The following is a 27,634-nucleotide window of genomic DNA, read 5'->3' on the forward strand; positions in this document are numbered from 1 at the left end:
CCAAGAGCCAATGACCAAATCCTGGTCTGTTGGCAATCTGAAGCAACCAACACAACCTTCTTGTGTACTTTCTAAACTCAGGTGACTGTCAGCACTGTGAAACATTTTTCCCCATCTCCTGCTCTCGTAAAAAATCCTATTTTTGTGTGTTCTGTTTATTAATTCAGTCAGTTTACATAAGGAAACGTTTCCTCTGGCACTAAAAGGAATTTTAGGTTCAGCCTGTTACCTTCGGTCGGGTCTGGTGTCTTGGATAGTTGTTCCAGCTCCCAGCCTAAGTGTAGGGACTCATCCATGCTCTGTTTCTGGGCCATCTCTAGCACCAGGTTCTCCTCCAATAGTTCTTCCATACGCTTACGGTCCATGTCCCGCTCCTGGAGATAACAAATAGATTGGAGGTGTGTTGAGACAAACAAATGGTGAACACACAATTGCTAAAATGACTTTTACTCATGTTTTCCACTCTTGTATAACTCTACTACTATTCTATGTTCTGGATCTTTGATCCGACTATAACACCCATCTCTCTCTGCACTCTAAAAATCAATTTACATTTCACACTGAAAATACTGGTTCAAACATCCATCGCCTTACCATCTCCAGGTCATGCATCTTGGATTTGAGCTGCAGATTCTCCTTCTCCAGTAGGTGCAGTTTGTCAGAGCGGGTCCTGCTCACATCCAGCTGCTCCTCCAGCATGGATTTAGTCTCCAGCAGGACCTGGTTGTCCTCCTTCAGCTCCTAAAGAATCCATTACATCAACAGAAAATACACGTTACACATAAGACAACAACACTGTAGGTAGTATGAAAAATCTTTTCAGAGATATCATCTTTATTATTTCTTTTAATGTCAGTATTACTAAAATGAGTAGCCAAAATTGCTTGATTTTTTCTCAAAAGTACAATGTTTTATGTACTTTTATTGGAGTAAAATTACAATGCTCTGTGTGCAGTTGTGTACCTCGATTCTGGCCTTGTAAAACTCAATGTCGTGAAGTCGGTCCTTGTATCGGCTCAGCTCGCTCTCCAGTTTGTCGACACGGATGGCTTTCTCTCTAATAGCATCAAGCTCATCACGGTAAGCCCGAGCTGACCGAGCATCTGACAGCAGCTGGTAGCTCTGCAGGAGTTTACACCAGAATACAGAACATAAATTTGTGCAAAAAAAAAAAAAAAAAGAATAAATACTTGCAGCATCGTGTGAACAAAGTGGTAAACAGATATGCAATAATGTATAAAAATTGAAAACATTTTAACAAGTCAGTGGATTCATTGACTCTTATATGATTAGTAGAATATATCTGAGTGACTAACCGCTTAAATCTTTACATAAACAGATGAAGAACAGAACAAACTTTCCACACTATCAATTATTACAAACACACACAAACTGTCCTCCTTATCCTGAACTCATCCACCTTGTTTACAGCATCCAGTCAGTTTGCAAGAAGCCGACCTGCTACCCCCTCCAAATCAAAAGCCATATGAGGCTGTTGCTAGACTAAAGATAGCTCTAATAGCCCATAATGAGCTAAGTCACTAGCTGGCTGATTAAAGCCTGGCAGCACTGCAGAAACAAAGTGCTTAGAAAGAGGAGGGAGGAGCAGGTGGCAGGAGATGAAGTAGTACGAAAGTGTGTGTGGTGTTAGTGTCACTCTGACTTGTGGTGTTACCTCTTGCTGAAGCCTCTTGAGCTCCACCTCCATGTTCTCAAGTTCCTGCCTGGTATCTAAAAGGTGCTCGCTCTTCTCCTCCCTAGAAAAGACACACGGAGGTAGAGGAGGTAAACAAGGAGAAAATGCAGCTGAAGTACAGATTTAAGACAAGGAACATAAGCAAAGTAAAGAAAGACACTTTGAAAAATGAAGTAAAGAAACCAAGAGAAATATGATCCTTTTTTGTATTATTATCAACATTAACCCCTACACCAAAAATCATGTGCCATCTTTTTATGTATTTATTTTTTAAATTGTGCTTGCATGTGTTTATCAATTCAGAGTACTAACAAGGACATTCCTTTGGGGCTGTTTCCATTTCAAAGCTTGCAGCTAAATCATTTAATGGTGGTCACCTATTGACTTTTGACACCTATTGTATTACAACATTTTGATATAGAAGCCTCTTAATTTAAAACACTTTCCAATCAATCATCAGCACAAACATCAGCAACTCACATGTTGATTTTAAGACATCCATTAATCCACTGACCCAGTTTCCAAAGTTAAACAGCCTTTTGTGTCTCGTGTGTTTGAGCCCTGGTGGTCAAGACACAATGCCTTTCCTGTGTCTTGCCCTGAATTCAACTACTGATAAACAACCTTCTTCTGCTGGACATCATAACACACATTTACTGTAATAACAAACAACTGAAAAACACATACCACCCTGTGACCACTTCAGGGGTAAACATATGCAAATCTGCCCCTGGGGCTCAAATTCATCTCTCTTTTATTCTACAACAACAGATAAGGAGACACAAGGAGGCACAAACAGTGGAGAGAAATATCAATAAAGTTGTGAAAATAGTACAGAACAGAGAGTTTAATTTCTCATTATTTGACACACAACAGGAGGTTCTTGCCATCTTGTGCTCTCTATCATTTAAGTGACAGCAAAATATGGCAGTCTGACATTTGCTGTCTATGTGAGTTTGTGTGCGAGTGCAAATCCCCCAGGATCCTACCATAGAGGGAGTATGTGTCACACTGCTTTGAAGGGAAACGGCTGCATTCCTGAGATGCTGTTCTGTGTTTGTGTCTGCGTGTGTGCATGAAACCGCTCCACTGAACATCTGATGGCCTATTTGATTACAGCTCTCTGGAGTCTCGGGGTACATCTCAATAAGGAAAAGGCACCCTTCTCTCCTTGTTCTTTCATTTATCTTCTCCTTCCTCTCACAACTAACATTATTTGAGAAATTGTTGTTGATTTATATATGAAGGCAGGATGTTCTTTTATCCATTCCTGTTTTTGTTTCATCAGTTTAACCTCCTCCACCTCCTGCTGCCCCTCCCTGTCCCCCAAGACAGCCCTTCCCAAATCACAAACACCTGTCAACTCCAGCATGGCAGATTAGCTTTGGGCTCAAATTATGGATGCAGCTGGCTCTGCTGCTTATGTTAATGGTTTAACACATAGCATCTGCGTGAGAGAAGACACTTGTAGGCACTCCTATATTTGAAAAGCTTCCATCGGCAACTTGTATTCCTCATCTAAAAACTAATATCTTTGAGAGAACCAATAATGTCTATAATAATGTCTAATGTCTTTCTGAGATCCAATAAAAAAGCTTTTTTAATATTTCTACAGAAGGGGCACCCTGGCGCCAAGGGGTAAAGACCCCAAACATGAATTACAACGTCTCCACTTCACATTTGGCCAAGGACCTTGGTTGTATCTCACTCTAATAAATGGCATACAATGCACCCCCCATCCCCAATAATATATGCAAAAATATAGTATATCCCCTAAACTGCAAACACAAAGCTGAACGTCTGCACATAGCACCATACACACAGAGACCCACATATGTGTATATATCTTCTCCTTTCTCTCACAACTAATTTTTATATATATAGTGCTAAACATTATAAGACATACCGAATGTAAAATTAACTTAACTGACATTCAGTATTCAGTTCAACAATAAATGGATAATGTATTCAATGAATGAGTCCTGCAGGTAATGATATCAATTTGCAATCAATCTAGAGTGAAATGTGCACCATTAAGTTTGTTTGTTACTCATTCTAGCAAAACAGAACATTCCTGCCTTACATCTGTCTCAGCTACTGATCTGTGCAGCATGAGGCATGTGAGGAGAATCTGTTGTAGTTAATGATCAGCTGACATTCAAAGCGTGTGTTAACTGGTTGACCCCCGCATGAGTAACAGTGAATGGGTGATGTTTTGCTATTGCTACAGTTTATCAGTTTCTTATCTATTTATACCTGCACTGTGAAAAGGATATCATGCTTACAAATATGTTTCAGGTTTGGTTGACTTGTTGGGTCATTGTTTTGCAATAAATACCGCCATGTTTCAGATCCAGAGAACGCAAACCTATAAATGCATTTTCTTTCAAATGGTACATTTATATTATTCATTAGAAGGTGTTTTGATTTGTCTTGGAATAACCCTGACTTGCCTGAAAAAGAACAGGTACAATAAATATATGTTTAAGGCTAATAAGGCACAAAAAGAAATAGTACAATAGATTTTTGTCCTGGGGATAAGGTAAAGACTCACTGTGGAATAGCGGTTCTAAATTTGACTCAAAATGTGTTTCATATGTATCACTGGTGTACTGGCCATCAGGCATATGAGGACAAATCCTGGTGGGCCAGTGGACTGTAAAAAAAAAAAAATCAGTTTTTATCAGTCATGTCTGTCTATTCACCAGCCTTCTCTGTGTGCCTGTCATTTGCCATGTGCAAGAGAGCATGCTGTGTGCGTCACTGGACTGTCACAACCACCCAGGCCAGGCTCAGCGGTTAAGTCCAAGGCTGACTTTCTTTCCCAGTACACCCCTGATACGTATAAACTCAGCTTGAATAGTCTGAGCTTGAACAGGAGGAGGAAAAGCAGCCAAGCCACATTTGGTTTAATAGAAACATTAACAAACAGACCACTGTGGGAACACTGAAGCACGCCCTCTGGCTCTGACCTGGTCTCCTTCAGACACACGCTGAGACCACACAGTAGACACACACATCCACATTTGTATTCAAAGACAATACTCTGTGCATATGAATGTGTGCTGCCACACACACAATAAACACACTCCTCCTCTCCCCAGAAAAGAAACTGCAATCATGTGACCAAACTACATCAGCATGTCTTCTTTGGTAAAAAAGGATGGACTCAAAGACCTCATCGAGTCCATCACATGACACTACCTTTCTATCACACACCACAGCAACAAGTAAACAATACCATAGCAACCAGCAAACATCATAACTCATTAGCTTGTCCACTGCTCTTACGCACTCCTATTTAGGTCTACTGAATAAACTGTCATTATGTAGGTCAAGTAAGTGTATGGGAGATGCCTACAGTGATGAATGTCAGACCATTTCAGCACAATAACCACAATAAGTGACTTTAGGGTTGCTCAAGGAGATTTGCTTTTCAGAGGGTGACCTGCACTCCAGTCTGAGTTACAACCTATTGTTAAAGAACCATAATTTTGGTTTGCATTTGGCCCTCACACATGCCATTGTCTATTTGACCAAAAAAAAAGATCCAAATCATGATGGTCCACAGCGAAGATGTGCATTAGGTTGATCGTTTAACTAACTAACTAGCTAACTAGCTAACTAGCTAACTAGCTAACTAGCTAACTCCAACTTTTTTTTTATTACACTAAAGACAAGTAGAGGACAGCAGAGAGCATTGCACGACTAAGCCAGCAATCAGTCTCTATCAATAGAGTTTCATTAAAATGTATTTGTAAATAGCTTTAAATGTCAGACAGGTCTGGCTACGATGAATACATTTCTTTTTGATAAATGACAGCAGTTCTGACAAAACTCTTTGATATAAGTTTTAAAGAAGTAAAAAGCAAAAATGATGGATGGACTGTTTTGAAAAGCAGACCTAATCAGATGAAGTAAATAATTCTTGGAAGAAGAAACTACATGTCTTCTGCCTGACTCAAACTGTCATTGAAATCTAATCAAAGAAAAGTTTCAGTAATGACTCAATCTTGAAAACGTTGTGAAAAAGAACAAATTACACATAGTATACAGCATTTAAATTAACCCAACAACAAAACAATCCCATTAAAAGCAGCTCAGTCTCTTGCTTCAGTATCATCATCGACCTCAAGACGCCAGGCAGTCTTTTAAATGAGACATTATTATGTTTGTGCTATGTCAAAATACTTCCCCCTTGAAACAAAGGACCTTTTCTTCCAACTGATCTGACTTCACCATTAAGCCTTTGTCTTGCAAAGGATTACAGCACTTTAAAAAGGAAGCTCTATTATTCATAGACAGAATTTAAAAGGCCTCTCAAAAGGCTTGTTTACTCTCATGTGTGTTAGTGTTGGGAAATGTGACATCACAGCATCCTGCTCTCATGTGACTAATAAGAGATGCAGAGAGGAAATGGACCGCTGGGTCTCCACGATTATTCATCTCTGCCTCATCATCGTTATTCTTCCAGTATCATATTATGAATTATGGGCTCGTAATGAGTTCCCGTCAGGCCCATGAGGTAATATCTCTTGGGCTAAATGTGACACTTAGAAATCAGTCACTCAAATAAAAATGACCGACATTTAACCCTTACGCACCACTGGGTATTCTTGCACTATATAGTAAATAGGGAGTGATTTTGGACACAGCCTATGTTTTTACATTTGAGACTGTCCATTACCTAAAAATGATGATTTCTTCAAGATTTGTCAACATTTCTTTAATTAAATGATGTAACCAATCTGGTCATTAAATAGATTAAAACCAACATCTAATGCAAATAACTGTACCAGAAAAGCTTTTGGATAAATATTCATTTTTTAAGAAGGACAAGAACAGTAAATAAACTGCACACTGACAATAAGTGATGACCTCTCATCATTTTATCTCCAGGAACTAGCCAAGGACGATTGCTTCTTCAAACCAAGCGTCTGAAAATACGAGAAGCTGCAGCGATAACAAAATTGGAACTAAAGTAGTAAACAAGATTAAGGTTGATAAGGTGATGTGTGACTCCAGCCAGTGATCTTTTCATATCTCGTTATCGGACTTATATAGTCCTAGTTTTTTTTGTTTGAAGCCAGTCCATTTCCTGTTTCTTCTCCATTTCAATCCCCTTTGCCCAATTTACATAATTACTTATCTAGTGGATAAGGCAGCCGCACTCACAATTCCTGCCGAAGGCGTCTGATCTTGGCCTTGGCATCAGCCAACTCCACAGAGAGGTGCTGCCGGCTTTCGGTCCTCCTCATGCTGGGGGAGTCGTTGGGAGACTGGACTGGATAGGGAGCCATTGGAGACAGCTGCACACAGTCTCTCTCCTGTGTTAACTCCACTATAGTCTGAAAAGAAGGAGGAAAACAGAGAAGGCAGTGAGGTTGAATCTGTTAAGAGAATGTGTGTAAAGGCCTTTTTTAAATAATTTTAAGTCAGGCTTTGTGGGTTCATATTTTACACCTCAAAGCTAAAAAAAAAAAAGATGTATTTGGAGGGAAAATAGTCACAAGTGTTGAATAGAAAAACAACTTAAAATCTGTATTTAAGGAGAATTTGTACAGAACTAGCCAATATAGCTACTTTCTAAGACTGCAGTTGTTGTAGAAGTAGAATACTCAACAAAAGCAGGCTGGGATTTAAAAATGTCACTGGAATTGACTTAAAGGCAAAGAGGAAACCAAATCCATGGATTCACACAAAGCACTTCCACCCCTAAAGTAGAACACAGGCATTAGGGCAAAAAACATACTGACAGTCCCACACACAGCCCATTTTGATCTAGTGCCCATGACAGGAAATGGGATTTTAATTGAGAGCGGCTGGACAACACAGTGATAATCTGGAGGCTATTAGAACCCCTGACACACATACAGAGAAACACACACAAAAAGATTAACTATATCAGTTGTGGGCATCTGCACCCTATGGGTTGGAAACTTATTCAATGACGCATATACACCTAATATACACACACACACGCACACGCACACACACACCCACACCCCCTTCATCCACGAGACAGTTAACAGTTTCAACCCTTCCTTCCTGAGGCAGCTCACTTGTGGTGACAGCAAAAAAGGGAAAAGTTTCCACATAACACCACAAAAAGCAGCCCACCATTTTCATTACAAAAATTCTGTTTGTAGAACTACAGTACAACAGATATCCACAAATACCATCTGAGTACAACAACCTCCCCCAACACCATAATGAAAATAAAAGAGAAACACTTCCTCTAGATGTGACTTACTCTGCCTTCTTTATTTTAGTTTGTTTGGGTTTTTTGGGGTTTTTTTTTGTCATTTTACTGATAAAAGACTTTAACATAACTATACTTTATATTTTACTTTATATGTTACATGCAAGTTATTTCTAATTACCTCCAGCTGTGTGTCCCTTTCATCCACTAAGCGTTTGAGGTGAAAAGCCAGGTTCCTGGAGAGGTTGTCCAAGTCCTCAGGAGGCATTTCTCCACTTTCAAACCACTGCATGTCCACTACGTTCTCCTGGTTATGAGTCACCTACAATCACCAGGTTACAACATTAATAACAGTAAAAAAATATGTAAACAAATATCTTGTTTATTACAAATATCTTGTTTATTACAGAGGAGAAATACCTCTTGAATGTGGGATGCTATGGCAGCTTTGGTGTCAAAGTCCAGAGTCTGGATACGATCGATGTACTCTTCCTTCTTCTCACACTGTAGAGGGGAGAGCAGAGTTGAGGAGAGTTGAGGAGAGAAAAGAGAGAGATGTGAATGGGCTGAAAGTCAAGTGGAGTTTAATAGACCAATACTGCAGACACAAGAGATAATGCTAATCTCATATACAGGTTTCCAGGAGGTAGTAGTTGTATGTAGGAATGTAGTGTAGTCTTCAGCTGCTGGTCTTTCTTTTTTATCTCCCTTACAGTCATAAATTGAGATTAGAGCAGGGTTCTCTAAAAATGTTCGCTCTTTTTACTGTATGCCAATACTAATTCAGCAACAGATGCCCCTGTGCTCAATGAAAGCTTGTAGACAGAATATTAAAGTCAGGGACACTTAATGTACCCATGCTCTCTTTTTCCTGAAACAAGAGAGTTGGTGAAAGGTCAATGCTCTTGTTTGATACACGGTGATTAAGAAGAAGCTGAATAGGGGCTTTTTCACAACACAGGAAACAGTATGCTCTGCCATTCATTACACAGCATTTACTGTATCATAATTAAGTTAGTTAATTCATTTATTTAGAGGGCGCAAATGGCAGTAATCAAGGTCATTTCAATCAAACAGACATTTCTTTATAAACTAGATTTCTGGCACTGAAATTGTGCTACAAGAAAACCACTGAAAGGAATGAACGTTTAAGCATCTCGCTTAGCTGGAAACCTTCAAAAATACAAAAGATGATGGGATATTGTGATGATAGTATTAATGTTCTGAATTGTGAATCACAGGCTCAAAATCTGACTGCAGTCTGGTTTCATACTTGTTCACTGCTCTTCGAAACATCGATTACACGCCCTCATGTGAAGTGTGTTGAAGTGGACTGCACAATGTTCTTACCTGAACAGCACAGCCTAGCAGTAGCAGCAATAGTTTCTTCATCTCATCCAGACCATGCTCTAAAACACAAAAAAAACACGAGTATTAGGACTACTGCCAAACCCCTCTAAAAAATATATTTCATGAAATAAACAAAATGACTGAAAACCAAACAAACATCTAATTTGGAACCACTCTCATTCTGTCTTGTTTCCAATTTCATCTTGTCTGACATTTGGTTCAGTCACTTTTTGTGGGTTAGGAAGGAGTACAAACATGCTGTTGATAGCAGTGTTTGCCTCGGGCACTTGACCGCAAACAGAGATCCGGTGATTGATAACTGACAATGATTATTTATTTGTGAAACAATACTTTAAAAAAGCTCTGTGTTACAAAACAGTCATTGTAACAATTATGTTTATAAAATTAGGTCATAGGTCATAGCCAATGTTTCCTCTGCAGAGTGTCCAGATGGAGTCTTACAGCATCTTTTGCATCTGCCTGGGGCACATGTTTAAATTTAAAGTTATTTACGTCATGGTTGAAGTGCTACCTTTCCTCAACCACATTCACTCGGGATGCTCTAATTAGCTAAAATTCTCAGGCTGTTATTATTTCCTCTTCTAGTTACAGGCCCACAATCTTTTCCACAGTGTAGCAGCAGTTTGGCAGGATGAACTTCCAGTACTCTTCCACATGTCAGGACATATTGTCAGAACTTGCTGAAACCCACAAACAGCTGCTAGCATGCTCAACAGGCCTGAGCTCATCTGTGGGATTTGGGGCTGAACAACAGTAAACCAGGTGGTACATGTGTGTGTTACACTGACTAAGTGGTATGGTATATGCATCTGAGTCTATGTCTGTACTAGGACCGTGCGATTTCCCTATTTGGAGCAAAGTGTGTGCGTGCGTGTGTGTGTGTCTGATAAGCCAGCTCATCATGTGACCCGCGGGGCAGCTAGTGCTAACACTTTCCGGGTCTAATAATAATAAATCCAGATTACTGACAGCCAACATGTTTTCTGTGCAGGGTGGTCTGTTTGCCTGCCAGTTTAATGGGGCAATCTTCACAGCAGGAGCAGTTAAATAACATTCATAGACAAGGCAACAGACAACTCTCTGAAGCCGACCATTTTATATCTATGACTTTACCCATTGTGGAGCTTTCTAAAAGATTTAAATGAAAACCAAGTTTGAGTAAAGTAAAACTACTTCTCAATATTACAGTCAACTATAGAATAACTTTATATTGTTTGTTTAAAGTACCTAATTAAAGAGCAACAGGAAGACGACCCCATAGTTCCTTTGGGAGGGCTTGAAATGCCAAAACAGAAAGTATATAAAATTGACACGTTCTCTCAATCAATTTTACCGAGTCCTCCTAACAATCAAATCAATCCTCCTTCTCTCATTCCGCTTGAATCAATAGAGACACATGTCAATGTGTTGCTGAGCAACTGAGACCTCCCTGTGGTCCTAATGTGGTATCTTTTCAATTTTAAACCAAGGTTATACTCATACTGCAACCTTGGTCCAGAATCTGTATTATTTAAGGGTTTGATGAACACATACTGATTACGGGACAGAAACTTGCTGTGCTGTATTGTTCAGTAATACAGGTTATTTTGTCTTACAGCTGGTGGAAAAATGAAGCTCTGCAGTGGTTATTTTCTTCTGTATGTGACTTCACTGTTGATTTACTGCTTAGGACTGGCTAATTTTCGAATATTTCTATTGTGGTATGAAAATTCAGTTGTAATTGGATTTGTATTGTACTACAGCCAAGGAAAAGTGGTGAATTTTATTTTTTTGGCTATTAAGGAAACTTTCAAGCTCTTGGATCAGACACCATAGCTAAATGAATGTAAAGAAAACATATACAGTCTAGACGAGTGCTGTACTGCAGCCTGCTGATGATCAGAAATCTGGGCAAAGGTTTGCTGAATTTAACACATTTTAAAAGTCAATTCAACATATAACATACGTCATCATTTTGTCCAACAAATAACCAGTTATGTACCATGTACTTTTAAATACTTTTCATGGTGTGTCAATCAAGGTGATGTTAGCTCAGTCTGTCTTCAATCAATATAAGAAAAACATTAATTCCTCATTCATGATATCAAATAAAAATTACAGAAAATATGAGCGAATTTGAGCCTAGAAGACGACTGATAAAAACTTAATTCTCATAGCTGCAAGGCTTAACTGCACTCTATTAGAGCCACAGAAACCTATTCTAGTCAGGGAAAGGATTTAGCTCAGCGGATCCAGTGGAGCTAGGTAGGAAAGATAAGGAACCTCACAGGATAAATAATTTATACAGCTAGAGAGGGAGAACAAGAGGAAGAAACGGTAAGAGGGAGAGATGAAAGCAGAAAGCACAAAAGAGGGAAAGCACCGCAGAGCAACATAAACACAAAGGGAGGGAAATACTGTAGAAATAAATAAAAAGAGAGAGACAGAGAGACAGAGAGAGAGAGAGAGAGAGAGAGAGAGAGAGAGAGAGAGAGAGAGAGAGAGAGAGAGAGAGAGAGAGAGAGAGAGAGAGAGAGAGAGAGGGGCTGAGAATAGACAAATCTCCTTCCAGCAGCAGCAGCAAAGAGGCGCTTCCCATCTCTCTGCTAGCAGTCGCCTCCTCTTTTCTCCATCCCTCTCTTCCTCCCTTCTTACAAACACACACTTCATCTATCCATTTATTCTCTGCCAGACCCACCCACCCACACATCCACCCATCCATCCATCCTTCCTTCCTTAAATATTGTTACAAATCATTCACTCATCTTGGCTTCCTTTTTCACCTCTTTTCCTCCCTCCCAGCTTCATCCTCTTGGCAGGAAATAAGAGGTCAGGGGGACAGTGACTAACCCCTCATCCTGCACTGCCATTGTTAATCTGTATGTGAGGATGTGAGTGAATAAGAGGACAAAATGTGTGTTTGTGTGTGTGCGCATGAGATAGCTACCACCCTCTTTTCTTTAAGGATGTGATTTTTTCCCCAGATTAATCCAGAATAACCTGAACATTTGACCAAGTAAATCATGTATGTCCATTAAAAAAAATACATGTTTTGTTTGAATGTCACTTTGAACCCGATGACTTGCGAGCCAGTTATGAAACTGGTACAAGCAGTCTGATATTGCTTTGACAGCACGCCAGGGTGTATTCAACCCCTCTCACAGAAGCAGAGGACAGAGTTGCCTGAATTCATTTTAGGGCATTTGCGCTTTATAAGTAAGGATCCGGTGTCGAGTGACAACAAAGACAGCCAGCCTGGAGCTTAGGTCAGTGTCATGAGCAACACTGCACGCAACCCAGTCGGCCTTTCCACAAGGAACACTGAACTCAGGTTAGAGTATATCATATATATTACCTCATAGATAAATGAGGTTTTGGTCATATTGCAAAGAAAAGAAAAAATAATATTGGCGTTTTCTCCAGTTTAGCTTCATTTTCTCAGTCTCAACTTTTACAGCCTAATCCAGCACTCAATGGAAAAGGTTCACATTTTATGAATGTGCTTATTTGCGAGTCAGATGAGAAGATTGCATGATTTATTGTACAGTAAATGAAGCTACAGTAAATAACGTAATTGAGCACAGAAACTGGGAAGAGGGAAACAGCTAGCTGGGCTCTGCCTACCAGCACCACTAACGCTAACACCACTAACTAAATAACATTTTGTATCTCTTTTGTTTAATCAGTACAGAAGCTAAAGTGTAAAATCAACAAATAGCCTTTTTATAGGAGGTTATGTGCTGAAGATCATTCTCCTTTCACACACAAACAATTACAGTTTCTGTGTCTGTTCTCGACACAAGAAAACAGACTGCAGAGACCCACAGTCACAGACCACTCGCCTACACACACACAGATTAACTTTTCCAGAAGTAGTAAAGTAGAAGGCCTCATTTTTTTTGGTGAACTCTTAAAACACACACACACACACACACACACACACACACACACACACACACACACACACACGGCCTCAGTTTATGCTTTCTGTCAGCTGTCAGTGAAAAACAGCTGTCTTTCCTGTTGCTACTCTTGAAAGGGATTTTTGTTCTTTGACAGGTGCATTCATCCAAAATCATGTTTTATTTTTGTCATTCATATGTTCGGTCATATTTATTCATGAAATGTATTTATATTTATGAAAAGATTAATAGATCCAGACTGCCTCTGGTCTTCATATGGCTCACTCTGTCAACAGTGCAGTGTTTTCCTTCCACAGGGGAAGTGAAGAGAATACGATGTTTCTTTTGGTCACTGGCTGTATATTTATTGCAGACCGTGCTTCTGCAGCTACAGACCCGTCAGTTCATCACGAAAAAAAAAAACAGTTTCTAGAAGATCAGACCAGATCATGTGTGTGTGTGTTTGTGTCTGTGTCTGTGCTGACATCTGTATGCAGGCATACTCACTTAACACACTACTTGCATGCACAGCTCAGTGTGTGTCTGTGCATCTCACTGTGCGTGTATACAAGGCAGTCTTGGGTAAATCAGTGCCTGGGGGTGCAACAGTGCGTTCCCACTGTTCACTGTTGTGAAGACACCCCTCCCCCAACCACCAACTAAACACACACACGTGCGTGCACTCACACATACACAGAGGCGTCCCCTGCCCCCTAATGAGAGCATAATAAAAGCCACATGGCCAATGACTTTCAGCTGGCAGCCGCCACAGAGCCACAGATCCAGAGATCCAGAGATCCAGACTCTACAGCCACTGCTGGTCGGACTGACTCGCTGACTGACTGATTATCTGACAAGCTGGAGGGTAAAGGGCAAAAGAAACCCTGAGGAATGCAGACTAATGCTTTCTGCCTGCTCTAGTCCACTTGCTCGGAGCTGCCCTTCACTCTTGTCTGCATTAGGTCAACTTCAGTATTCACTCAATATTAATTTCGGTCGTGTGTGAAGCCCTTGTATAATACTATAGATCTGGAAGATTTTTAAAAAGACGGGCACATTCAAACAGACATTATTTTGGGAGTTATGTTTATGAAAGAATCCGTCTAGGCTTCACAATGACTGGACTGTGTTATTATAAGAAGCAGAAGTGGATAAAATACCAAAAGAAAGATTTTTAAAAGAGATCTGAAATGTGGAGCAGATGGTTGTTATCACCAGTAGTTGAACAAATACTTAAAATAACCCATTAGATAGTTTTCTTCTGCAATAAACTATAAACAAGGATCATGGTGATTATTTGTCTTAGTCTTAAAAAAGATGAAAGCTTGTTTTAACTGTGACTTTGGCAAAACTTTGACATATTTTCTTGTCCCATGCAGTAAACCATCAACTAAGTTACCCGTGCATGACACAGAAACAGTCAACATCAGTGTGTGTGTGTATGTGTGTACTCACAGCAGCCTCTTATTGTTCATTTATTTACCCCTTTATGCCAGTCGAGAGGCATGAAAAGTGAAAGGTGCGACTGTGACTATTGAAAACAGAAATAACAGCAATAGTTGTGGTGAAAGCGTGATAAAGGCAGTTGAATGAGGATGAGGATTTAGAAGCTGTTTTGTCTGTTTAAAAAGGCGCAGATATCCTTCAACAGGGTCTGTGAGCCGTGCCTGGAAATAATTCACTTTGAAGAGCTGATGATTGTGTTTGCACAGAGATGTACACAAAGGCTATGAACCTTTGTTTGGACACAATTTTCCAAACCAATCCAATGACCTTACACTGGTTTTTAGAGCAAAGATATTGCAGTAAGAGGCAATAATTGAACTAGCTGGGCAAGCAGTTTTTCTCATTTTATATGTTCAAAGCTCTTATTTCCACAACCAGTGCACTGTGATCTTAAATGATAGCCTGCATCTAGTAATCTTCTCTCTTCTGCGGCTTCATCAAGGTTACTCTGGAATATCAAGTAGCACTTTGGGCTGCATAGGTCAAACTGATCTGGGCACTCTCAATAATGTTTTCATGAAATTCAAACACTTAACTCTGCACTACTGTTGCTTTGAGGCCGCACAGACGTATCGAATAGCACGGCTGGGTTCAGTAGGTTAAGGCTTCGCTGCAAAATGGTTTAATTAATTTAGCACTTTAGATAATAGAAGTCTACAGATTTGTCTTAACGCATCGCTTTGGTGAACATGAGGATTTATAAAAGCACAAGTGAACTCTGGCCAAGGCGACAATGACGCCTTGGAAGAAATTAAAAACTTTAATTTTGTCCTTAAATCCAACCTATTTCTTTTTTTAAGTCCCCTTTAATTCTGACATCATCTCTAATTTTCAATGGAGTGGGTTATGAATGACAGCTCATTAAAACAAAGAATGAAAGTAGCAAGAAAAAATGTAATTTACAGCCAGAGAGAGAGAGGGAGTAATTTTTAATTTTAAACATCAAAGCAATGGATAATTAAAACAAGTCTATTGTTGAAACCTAATGAAGTAACACAGTAAGATTTCATGTGTCCTCTTTGTGAACTGTACCCACGCTTGTTAACCATGTGATTCAAACATAGGGCGGTCTTAGAGAAGGTATAAATTTTCTTTTTTTGGTTTCCATTCTGGTTGATTTGATCCTCAGTGGCCAGGATCACTCAAACATATCATATTATTGTATATTGACACTTACCAGAGAGAGGGTTTCGACCCAGAACCAACACGTTTGGTAAAGGCATCATCACCAGCTGCTGGAGATTCTCCTGTTTTACAAACAAAGAAAAAATAATGGTCAAGAAGAGTTATGAATTAGATATAAAAATGAGAACTTTGAATATTGGCTTTTTTTTTGGGTCAACATTTCAATCAAAGATTCAAACATTTAAGGTATGGGTGATATTTGACTATAAAATTAGCCTCTCACATTTAACCAAGAGAGCAAAGGTTCTCATCTGAGATCATTTTCAGCATTGTAATAGGAACACAACTATAACCAAAATCCTTGGGGCTTTAAGGTTTTGGGATTGGAAGGCCAATGGTATCAATACAGTAACATAATCCCTTATCAAGGAAAGTAACTGTGAATGCCAGGCCTGAGGTGTACGTTTTAACAGTGTTAGAAGTTTCAAGTGTGGGTGAGGTGTAGACTTCAAAAGATTATCAAGACAGCCGAGGGACACCAAAATTAACAGCATCAATCTCCTACAGTACACAGGAGTGGTGGTCTAACGTGCACTAGCGAGGTCATCCAGTGTGTGTGTGTGTGTGTGTGTGTGTGTGTGTGTGTGTGTGTGTGTGTGTGTGTGTGTGTGTGTGATATGATGCAAATGACAGTGGTATTTATGTGGGTTACACTGTTGGTGTGGTTTTTTGCCACAGGGTCCCCCCCCATTCACATGTCAATCATAGCAACCAAAATGAAACCATAAGCTGTAATTTGTGACTCTCATACTGAAACATGCACTGTACATTTGTACACACGCATACACACAGACCTCCAGTATGGATGGCAGGACTCATATCACAATACATTAACGTACCAACAACAAAATCCTTAATTTAAATTCCTTTAAAATAATGATACTGCCTAATCTCTGGCCTAACTAATATGATATAAAATGTTTTCGCTTAAAAAAGGTCCATGATAGTCATTGAATATTGTGATGTATTATATACCACAAATACAAACCTATAAAAGGAGTTCTAAACCAATTCCAAACCCAAAGAGGGTCAGCTAACTTGAATATTTCATATCTACCTGATGGCAGAGAGCAATCTGAACTCATGTGACCCAACGGTTGGTCTATTCTGTGCAAGTTACTGCTGATGTCATCACAAAGAGGCTTATATAAGTAAAGTATAAGTCCTCCTGCAGTAACCATCTGTCTTATACATATTGCATTACTTCATGGTGGAGGTAAAAGGGGGGTAGGAAATCTGACATCATTTGGTGGTTTTGATTAGGCACATACACACACACACACACACACACACACACACACACACACACACACACACACACACACACACACACACACACACACACACACACACACACACACACACACACACACACACACACACACACACACACGAACTGATGTATTCAAATTTGTATAGCTAATATACTACACATTTCTAAATTACCTCAACTAGACGCTGGAGGGATAATAACAAAAAAGGTAAATCACTGTTATCTGCCACGGCTAATACCAAGTCAGAAGGATAACACTTTACTTACTAAGATATTCTTTACATGTAACAGACTTATCTACTAAATGACACTTTTTTAAATCTTTCTCACTAACCTGTAGAAAGAAGCACAGGTATTATTGTCTGAGATTTAGCACCTAACTTTGAATGACAAATGAGCTTCTGAGTAGCGTGACGGGCCCCTAACATGATTACTATGACCATATGGTAAGTATTACAATACTGGAGTATATAATTCAATGCAAATATTTGAAAATGTGTTTTAAGTTTACATCTTCAAATAGCATTTTCTTTTTGCTAAGGTTTACTTCATGATCAGTTTCTCCTTTACCTGTGTTGTGTACAATGCACGTTGTTGAACCGACATTGTTTCTTAACGTCAAAGGAAATGTATTCAGTTCAGTTGCAAGCAAAACTTCAGCTATACCCTCCTTATCAGGGGCTTGCAGCAGAGGCCTGTGACACCCATTGTGGTCTAAACCTTTGTTGACTGTTTGATTTGATGCAGAGACAGAAAACGAATGGCCAACATAAGAAGATGTGGAGAATAGGGTGACAGATGCTCGGTGCAGATCACTCACATGTAGTACTATAGTCTGATAAATAAACAAACAAGGAGCTGGCTCATAATTGTAAATGTTTTATAATTTTGGTCAACACTGATGGTGGGTCGAGTTTTGCAGTTAGTGACCAGTGTGTTTGTAAAATATCTGTACTGGGATGAATCCAGATTGTCTCAATTCAGAAGGACTGACACTATTATCAATGTTTCACATAGAAAACGTTTCTCTGCAGCTTTTGTAGCTGCTGACTAAATATATTCAGGAGGGGAAAGCATTAACACACAGACGGGGAAGCTTCTTTGAGCAGAGGTCAAATTTTGGGTCACAGTGATGGACAGTCACAGTATTAGGTTAGCAGCATGGTTGCCATGGTTTTTTGACAGTGGTGATAAGAGCAATGACCCCGATTGCCCTGTCTGTCCATCTCCCTGTCTACACTGATGTTTAGGGCATGCAGGGAGACGGATTATATTGTGTTATGATCAAAAGAAGCTGTGCATCTCCAAACCTGCAACAGAACATTAATAACAGTTTTTTCAGCCTCTAATAACTGTTATCAGTTTTACAAGTAAAGCAACCAAATGTTTAGAAATGCATTGAGAATAGCTGAACTCAACAAAATGGCAAAGTGATGGCAATAACAGCACTAATAATAATGATGATATATAGAGTGACTATGACAGCGATGGTGACTAATATCAGGAAGTCCCAGTTAGAAACAAGCAAACAGCCATACTGTCTGATGACTGAGACAGATTGACTCAACAAGCGTCAGACAGAATCATCAGACAGCCACAGTTGGTGTCTCACACAGGGAGAGACATTTGGTTTGCCCGACAGCCAAACAAAGCTCCATGTAGATATGAGGACAACAGCTCTGGGCAGAAACCAACCACCAGACTTTAAAGGGCAAAGAAAACTAAATTAGAAAAAAACAACAAGCCTTTAATCAATACATGGGGAGAAACAATCCCATATCAATCACCCACCTTTGTTGTAATACAATACTGCAGGACCAGGACCAAGCCCAGAAAAAAAGGCTGGCTTGTTACTCGTTGAACAGACTAAATTTAACCAGACAGTGAGAGATATGAGGGTCATTTTGTTTTCATACAAAGAAGAGCAATGTTGTTACATACTGTATCTCTGCTAGCTTGTACAAACTGCTAGGTATGCTTCTTGACTTTACAGAGAATACATAGAAAACTCATACTAGATCTGTTTGGTGACAACACACACACACACACACACACACACACACTTTTCTCTTCCAATGACCACCTGTCCCGCTCTGAACCACTGTTCCCCATCACCTGTCCCTTTCAATGGCAGCATGTGTTTGCTGTGCAAGCAGAACATTTCAGGCTGTCATACTTTTTCTTGCCACCCAACTATAATGATAACACTGACACTTGACTGAACAATACTGTGCCTTTTGTACTTTTGTTCCACTCCCAAATGATTCATTTCAACTGGTTTCCTCTCTTTCTGCTTATAGAGTTTTTCAGTGGAATTATCTGCACTGTGCAGAGTCCTGAGCTTTGTGCAACACTGTGCTATTCAGTCTGACTTTTCATTCCTTTTTCCTTCCCTTCTCAAGGGTCTATTGAGCTGCTCTTGTTAGTCTGTTGTTGTTGTTGTGTTTCTCTGATCTTCCTAGGCGTTAGTTTGGAGTTTACTATAAAAAATAAAATAAAACCCTTGGACATCATGAGATTCTGATGCATTTTCTCATATTTTCAATCTCTATTCTGTATCTGACTTTATAACTGTTAAAAGACAATGCAGCATTACAGGACTAATGCTAACTAATGGTACACAATAGTGCACAGTACAACATCTTGGCAATACTCAAAGCAAAAGCATACTGGTCCAACCAGCTCCATCTATATTCATGTTAATAAAAGTGGATAATTCCTGTACTTTTTAAGTATATTGCTACTCAAATGGACTGAATTTTTTAAGGATGCAGGGGAATAACATGCTTTGAGGATTAGCAGCAGGCTAATAACAAAGCTAAACTACAGTAGACTAATATGCCTCTTGGATTAGCTAGTGCAGGCTTAGCTCTCATACATAAAACATGATGGACACTGCAGGAGAGAGACCAGCCGCCACACTGAGCACATCATGGCAATGTGCTACAAACACTGAGAGGCATGCACACACGCACACACATGCTGCTTTCAAATGGAAAAGCTTTCCCCGCCTCACTGTAGCTGTGACAGCACAAACGTCCTTGGTTCAGTCGCTATGTCATTCTCCAATATTCATTACCTAATGTCCATTTCACACATGGGGAATGGGCAATGGGCAGTCATTTAAAATTTCAAAAGGAGGCCAGACTCAGACAGAGAGGGAGTGAGTGAGTGGATGGAGAGAAAAAAAAGACAAATAGAGGGGGAAGGGGAAGATTGACAGAAAGAGAGTGATGCAGCTTTGATTCTATCACTTCTCAGTCGAGGCACGCAGGGGTGAGCCTCCTCCTCCACTCCTTCTACCCTCAACATCTTTCCTTCCCCTTCCCCCACCCCCACCCGCTCTTGCCTCTATATTGCTGTATTATTGATTCCAGTAGGTTTCACAGCTCATCTTCCATCCCACAGAGATATTTAGACAGATTGATAGAATGGGGTGTTGGTTAAAGGGGAGCTTGCCAAACATAACATAATTTACTCACTCAATAGATTGCACACTGTGTACATTGACAAGTTTAACATGTGTAATTATGTATATGTGAGCAGAACAGTATCTTATAGTTAGATTTGAAAGTATATTAAGAGCTGATATACTTTAACATCTTGATGTGTCTCATTCTCCTTCTGGAAATTCCATTTCTGGTAAACTACATTCAAACCTAAGTCAAATATAAACTGTACCAGTCAAAGGTATGGACACACTTTCACCTTCATTTGAATTATGAAGTGTGTCGAAACGTCTGACTGGTAATTTAATAAATAGCATATCTAAAGAGAAAATTAGAGCACTATCACACTGAAAGGAGTCTGCTCTATTGTCTTAAATCAAATGTGGGCTGAATAGATGTCTGCTGACATTGGAGATAATATTCTGCTGACTGAGACAGCAGCCGAGTACGTGCTAACACACATTCATCCAGACAGTAAAGGTCGGAAGATCGGTAAGTAGTGTGTGTGTGTGCACCTACAGCAGGTAAGACTGCATGTGTGGAAGTCTGTTTTAAATTGGTGTCAGTGAAAAGGGTTATAACGCTGCTGCTGTGTTTCTATCTCACAGGGGCTCCGTGTGTTAAATCCGCCCTCCTCATCACACAAACACACACACCTCCCTGCAACTCCTTCCCACCTATCCAACCAAGCGCAAGTTCCGCTACCAGCACAGCTTTAACAGGGGACTAATTGTACTGCTACTGAGTGAGTGTGTGTGTGTGTGTGTGTGTGTGCGTGTGTGAGAGAGAGTGTGTGTCTGCATCAGTGCATGTGCCTACAAATCCTGCCTGAACTCTGAAATCCTGAATCACACCCATTCTGCAGCCATGGAGCGTTACCATAGAAACGAGGAGATGGGTTTATTCTCCCCATGCTAGTGAGTCTGACACACATAGTACAGTACACACACACACACACACACACACACACACACACACACACACGCACACGCACAAGCACACGCCCACGCCCTCTCATGGGTAAGGCATTGCGGACTTCTCTCCTGCTGAAAAAACTGCAGAGATTATGAACTTGAAAAGGTTATTACCACCAACAATGGGAAGGAGAACACTTCCTCCTTTTGTCACTATTAACACACACACACACACACACACACAGAAACCACTTAACACCAGACCTCACTGCATCCTCATGAACGGAATCAATGCAAACACAGTTCTCCTGCTGTTCAAAACTGAGGTTTGTGCACTGCTGTTCAATGAGCAAAGCAACACCCCTCTAGTAATGTTCCTAGATGGATAAATAAAAGCTTTCATCTGTCTGCCTGATGCTCTGTATTTCATTTTTATTCAAGCTCAGGGACTGGCATGTTAACAAGCCAACATCACTGATCTAAAGAGTGATTGTCTGTGGATGCAAGGAGCCCACCTGCAGCTGAATTAGGCCGTTAATCAACAAGCATCATCTCTCTTGTTTATAAAACCAATTTAGATTTTTTAATTTATAGTCTCTTATTATTGGTGTGAACAACATTAAAAAAGATCAATAATGATAAAGTGGGTATTCATCTTTTTATTCGGACAATTCCTTTTGAATTACTGTTCAAATTATTGCAAAATGACAAAAGCCTCACAGCAGCACACATGAAGTGAATTATGGAGAATTAAGCATTAACCTGTGGACATTGTTCAACTCTTCATGCAATTCCTGGTTATATTACCATTTTAAATAAAAGAAATAAAGATAAGGTGGTACAAGCTGAAGAAACTCCAACAGTTGCTCTCGGCTCAACAGTAAAACTCAGCTGAGAAGAGCAGCCAGGGTCTACTGTTAGCCAGATGGACAGATCATCTCTTGTGTGAGGAGGAGGAGAAAACGAGCCATTAGTGCCCCTGTCTCTTTTGTTCTCTGCTGTTATCTATCAGCTAGAGTGCTTTTTACAACAGAGCCCGAGGCAGGACGGGTTCATCCTGCTGCTCGTCTCAGAGGTGGAGGCAGGTGAGCCAGGGAACCACTACACCCACCACCCCCTCCATCACCACCACCCCAGGGCGGTGCTTCACACTAACTAGAGAAGTTCACACAATCACACACACGTCATTCTTTACAATTGAAGTCATTGTAATTATTTCTCTTTTTAAAGGGCATCATTTAAATGAAGCTTGATTGTTCTCTTGAACTCTAATCTACTGTTTTCAATTTGCTAATTGAATTTGCTAATTTGTAGCATTAAAAACATGAAGTGCTCTTCAGAATAAATACATTTTAAATCTACGATAGGTCATGTGGTTCGGTACTGTAACTTGTCCACACTGTGTATACTAAAGGATGTGTCTTCTGAATGAAGACATGATAAAAATTTGAATTTTGGCAGATTTCTTTTGGCCTACATTTTCTTTATTTTATTATTACAGAGCTGTGAATCATATTGACACAACTGAGATGTTTTTCTGTAGATCAGTGATGGAAAAGAAGAACCTGGCTTTGAGCTTCCGCTTCATAAAGCTGGTCTGCTAGCAGTGCCTAAAAATACCACCCATTTTTAACATATGGGAACCTACTCTACATCACAGCCGCCACTAATTCCTCTTCACATGTACTTTCTCTCTTGCTAGAGACATGCAGAAAACACACAAAGTAAGTCCTTACAGAAATCTATGCACACATACGGGCATACTGTGTTATTTTGGTGAGCCGATGTTCATTTCCCAGTCAAGGCTGTGATTATATGATGTGACTGGTGGGTAAACGGGGACACCACTCAACATGAAGGCCTTGAAAGCTCAAAAAACAGTGAGACAGTTATAAAAGGAAACTGGTATAATACTGAACCGCTTACTATACATAGATGATAGAGGTTTATAATGTGGAAAAAAGTGTGTGGGAAAATGTTTGTTAATAAATGGCAGGTTTATGATACAGTGGAAATCACTTATGATTAACTATAGATATTAGATTTGTATACACCCTTTGATTATACTGGACATTTTTAACCATGGCTGCTTTGTTTTTGTTCCATGTTAACTTTGTTTGCTTTTGTTTGCTTTTTCTAACTTTATGATCGTAAAAAAGTCAACTTTACATACACAATACTTTTGGTTGAATTCACAAACAAAAACTCAAATATTAAAGTTACAGTGGGGATAACTTAACAAATATGTCTGATAATAAGTGAGGGTTTGTTTTACAGTAAGAGGCTGATTAGAAAGCGGGTGGCTATAAATGACACTTGGATGACGTACTAGAATACTTCCCTTGTTTGAGAACTAGGTAGGCTATATAATGTATAATGTATGATGTACTCTGAATGAATGATGTCAATATAAGAGAAAAAATAGAAAAATCGCCTAAGTGCATGAGAGGACATAGTTATCTTTGATTTTAATGAATCAATTACCCCTGAATAGGATTTATTAATACAATTGTGCTGAACATTTTAAAGTGTTTTCAAGCTAACTTGAGGTTTTGACAAATCATGAATTTAACAATAAACCAAGTATAACATCTAAATGACAGTAACATAAACACTCCTGTATTAATAATCCTTTTAAATATAATCATGAATTTAGGGACATTCATCATAATTTCTTTTCTATTTTTTGCATTTTATATATTTTGCTGTGAAGGAAAGTACTCAAAGCTACTTAGAACTAAGCACTGATATGGTCGCACCATTTTTATACCTGAAATGCGAGTTATATCCCCTTATTCAACTCAAATAAAAGTTGTGTGAGTGGCTTTGTGATAAATACATAAAGACCTAGCTATTGTAACTAGCTAGCCGCGTCATCAACAGGACATTCAGACTAGCTAGCATGTGAGTCTGCATGATAACACACATTTGGCCTGAAGCTATGAGCACATGCCCTAATAAACTGATTTGCTCATGGCTGATGCTGAAAGAAGCAGCAAGACAAGGAGTCAATGGGGAATTCCAGACTTATAAAAAAAGATATATAGAAAATAAATGTGTGTACTTTGACAGAGCTCCAGTTGAAGGCAATAAAAAATAACCTCTGGCTTCAAGCAAAAGCTGTAATAAGAAGGCTGGAAAATTCTTTTTTCACTGTTTTTGATGGTGTCCATGTCAAAAACAAAAACAAGCATTAATAGCTACAGTATGTCGCGGCAGATTGTGTGTGCATGTATGCATGTATGCATGTGAGTGTGTGTGTGTGTGTGTGTGTGTGTGTGTGTGTGTGTGTGTCACTCTGGCCCAGTAACAGAGCATCTTTGTGAGGCTTTATGTCAACAAGCCAAGAAGCCAGACTCCCTTATCCCCCACAGGAGGTACAAGTTAGGTCGCTGGATTCCTGAATTCTTCTTCACCATAACAAATTCTTTCTTGGGAAGAACGTTTGTAGAAAAATATAATACACACCGGCCACTTCATTAGGAATGTGCACTCTAATGCAATCCAACACAACATCTCTGCCATAAGTTTAACTTCCAAACTATTTGCTGGGAGTCTAAATCACTGAAGGAGTTTCTCCTCTGGCTGTTATCTCCCGAGGCCTCGGTCATTTATCCCTCCATCAGCTTGGCACCCATTGTTGCCCTCACTGCTCCTGTTCAGACCAAACACATTGAGCGTTTTTCTCTGCCCTCAAGCTGGTTAATAAAGACAACATGTTGTGTAATCTATCATATACAGTGTATGCCCCACTCCAAAATGTTAAATGATTGTCAATATGATTTGTTGATAGCACAATAATTGCACTCTCCATTTAGTCAACGGGTGAAAACACCATGGAGGAACCAGCTCAAGGATGACCACCTTAACGTGTACTGCAGGGCAGCCACTGGCGGACCATGGCCTTATGAGATCCTTTCATCCAGTCAATAAAAATATGAGTGTGAGATGTTTTGAAGCAATATGTGACCACTGCAATTAACTGCTTCTCCCCTTTGATGTTGTAATAACATTATATTTTTTAACCACTTCTATTTATTGGATTTACTCAAGCATAATAGATATTGTTGTTTATCAAATGGTCAGACATAACAGGAAAATGCGCAGATTTCTGTCAAATAAGGTAACACAGACTCATTGGTGTCCCTGTTTACTATATAGTGCACTGCATTTACCACAATGGAACAAAAAAACAGTGTATGTGGCATGTACACTACTTTCTGCTAACAATCTCACAATATAATGCTCCACATATTAAAGATGTGAAAACTAACATACAGCTAGTATTTAGCGTATAGTAGTGAATGCGTGAATAAGGGAGTGATTTTGGACACAGCTGTTACTGTATATGGACAGATCATGCTTACCATGCGTCACCACCCCCCAAAGGCCCAATCTGAGCCAGGAAACACCCTGGAAAGGTCGGTGAAACTTCCTGACATGGTTTCTGAAACTGGACTTGAATGTGCCCAGGGCCATCAAAGTATTCTCAGGCTTGTCTCTGATTAATGTAGCCTACAGAAGATACCAGATAACAGCTAAGAAAGTCCTGATTACTTATCCTACAACAACCTTCTCTCATTGCTTTGCCAAAGAGTCTTGCAAAAGTTTTGAGCCAGACACCCTCAGTATGAATGGTGGCCTCTGTTAGCCTTTGAACAGTCAAAACAGAGCTACCAGCCTTTACGCCACACCCCAAACCAAAGCAGTGGCACAGAAAGGACAGAGCAGCTCTTATTTCCAAAACTAATGTTGAATGCTTTTTCTTTTTTTAAGCATGGGATCATAGAGAATGTTACTTTTAACTGTGTAGCACTGCAAAAAACACAACAAAACTGACTGAAGCTTACATACCTTTGTAAAACGTATAAAGTAGCCATGTTATTTATTGAGGAAAAGGCATCAAGTATTTTTGACACTGAATGGCAACAGATGCTCTCCAAACCTGATTTTCATAAACCAGGACAAAAGGAATCACTTAGCGAGCTTTGAGAAAATCCACTAAAAGCACAAAGAATTTAGTTCAGCTGGCTGAAGCTCCATATTACACCCCCCTTAAGAATGCCAAACCAAGGCCACTAAATTAAAAAGAGGCCCAGAGTATATTTGGACTGACCAGCAGAGAAATGAAACCTTCAGTGGACTTGACTCTACAAAACAGAAATGAGCAAGTAACCGTAAAAGTTGATATCACAACTCAGGAAGCAGAAATGAGACAATTACTAACATGCAGATTTAGTGTCACTTGCTGTTCAAAAATAATGACGCTGCAATCATTATTTGTGCTGTAACGTTAAAATACAGCGTACTTTCATTATGGACAAGCACACACAGGTTTACAGCTGTTTAACCTTGATCTCTTCACCATATTCTGAAATCAAAGTCTAGACATTGAACTCCTCCAACACACTCTACTTTACCAGAGCAGTAACTGAGACTTTGAACAGACAGACACACACATACACACACACACACACACTCAATCACTCACTCCTTACATGCAAGCTCAGCCCAAGAGAGCTGACACCATAAAATGAAAACTATTATTATTGAATTTCTTGCCTTGCACCAATTCCCTTTTCACAACTATCCAAAGTCGATCTCCTTGAGTTTCCCATGTGGAAAATGACACACAGACACACACTCGTGCATACACATGCTGCTAGGATTACATTTTGTACTTGAGTGAAGGGGCAGAAATGAGTAGTGGAAAAGTAGGAGCTGAGTAGAGCAGTGGTGGGAAGGCATCGGGGGAGGAGAGAGACGAAGAAAGTCAGAGGAAAGGTCCACAACTGTGCCTCTAATGGTTCGAAAAGGTTAATGAATTAGTTTTCTCTTGACAGCCGAAGATCCTTTGATGAGTCAGCAAGAGCTTAAATTCAATTTAAAGTCCTCACCTCCTGCACTCTGAATTAAATCTAAAGCTTTTGTAGACGAGACAACACATCTGTGGGCACCAGTGGTCACACATCACTGCATTACTTTGATTTTCACATACATAAATCCAGCTCATGTTGCTGCATTACTTTTAGGTCTTTTCAATCGAGCTTCAATAAAGAAAAAACACTAGCCAAATGCTTTAATGAGAGTGGTTTCTAACTTATTCTGATCTACGATTACAGGGAACATTTAATTAAAAAGAGACTTATGTGAAATC

The 27,634-nt window shown here is 39.6% G+C and overlaps 1 protein-coding gene across 1 annotated transcript in view; it reads right to left on the reverse strand.

The window, feature by feature from the left end:
- The window catches only part of ccdc88ab (coiled-coil domain containing 88Ab), a 63,243-nt gene that overhangs the window by 20,589 nt on the left and 15,020 nt on the right, over nt 1-27,634 (reverse strand). Inside the window, exons 4-12 of the mRNA XM_053332727.1 lie at nt 15,834-15,903; nt 9,249-9,307; nt 8,319-8,402; nt 8,080-8,220; nt 6,872-7,044; nt 1,676-1,757; nt 964-1,122; nt 595-741; nt 230-374 (exon numbers count right to left, since the gene is read on the reverse strand). Of these exons, the coding sequence (XP_053188702.1) occupies nt 230-374; nt 595-741; nt 964-1,122; nt 1,676-1,757; nt 6,872-7,044; nt 8,080-8,220; nt 8,319-8,402; nt 9,249-9,307; nt 15,834-15,903 (1,060 nt within the window). The remainder of the gene's footprint in view (nt 1-229; nt 375-594; nt 742-963; nt 1,123-1,675; nt 1,758-6,871; nt 7,045-8,079; nt 8,221-8,318; nt 8,403-9,248; nt 9,308-15,833; nt 15,904-27,634) is intronic.

The sequence above is a fragment of the Scomber japonicus genome, chromosome 14 (genome assembly GCF_027409825.1).
Source record: "Scomber japonicus isolate fScoJap1 chromosome 14, fScoJap1.pri, whole genome shotgun sequence".
Classification (NCBI taxonomy): Eukaryota; Metazoa; Chordata; class Actinopteri; order Scombriformes; family Scombridae; genus Scomber; species Scomber japonicus.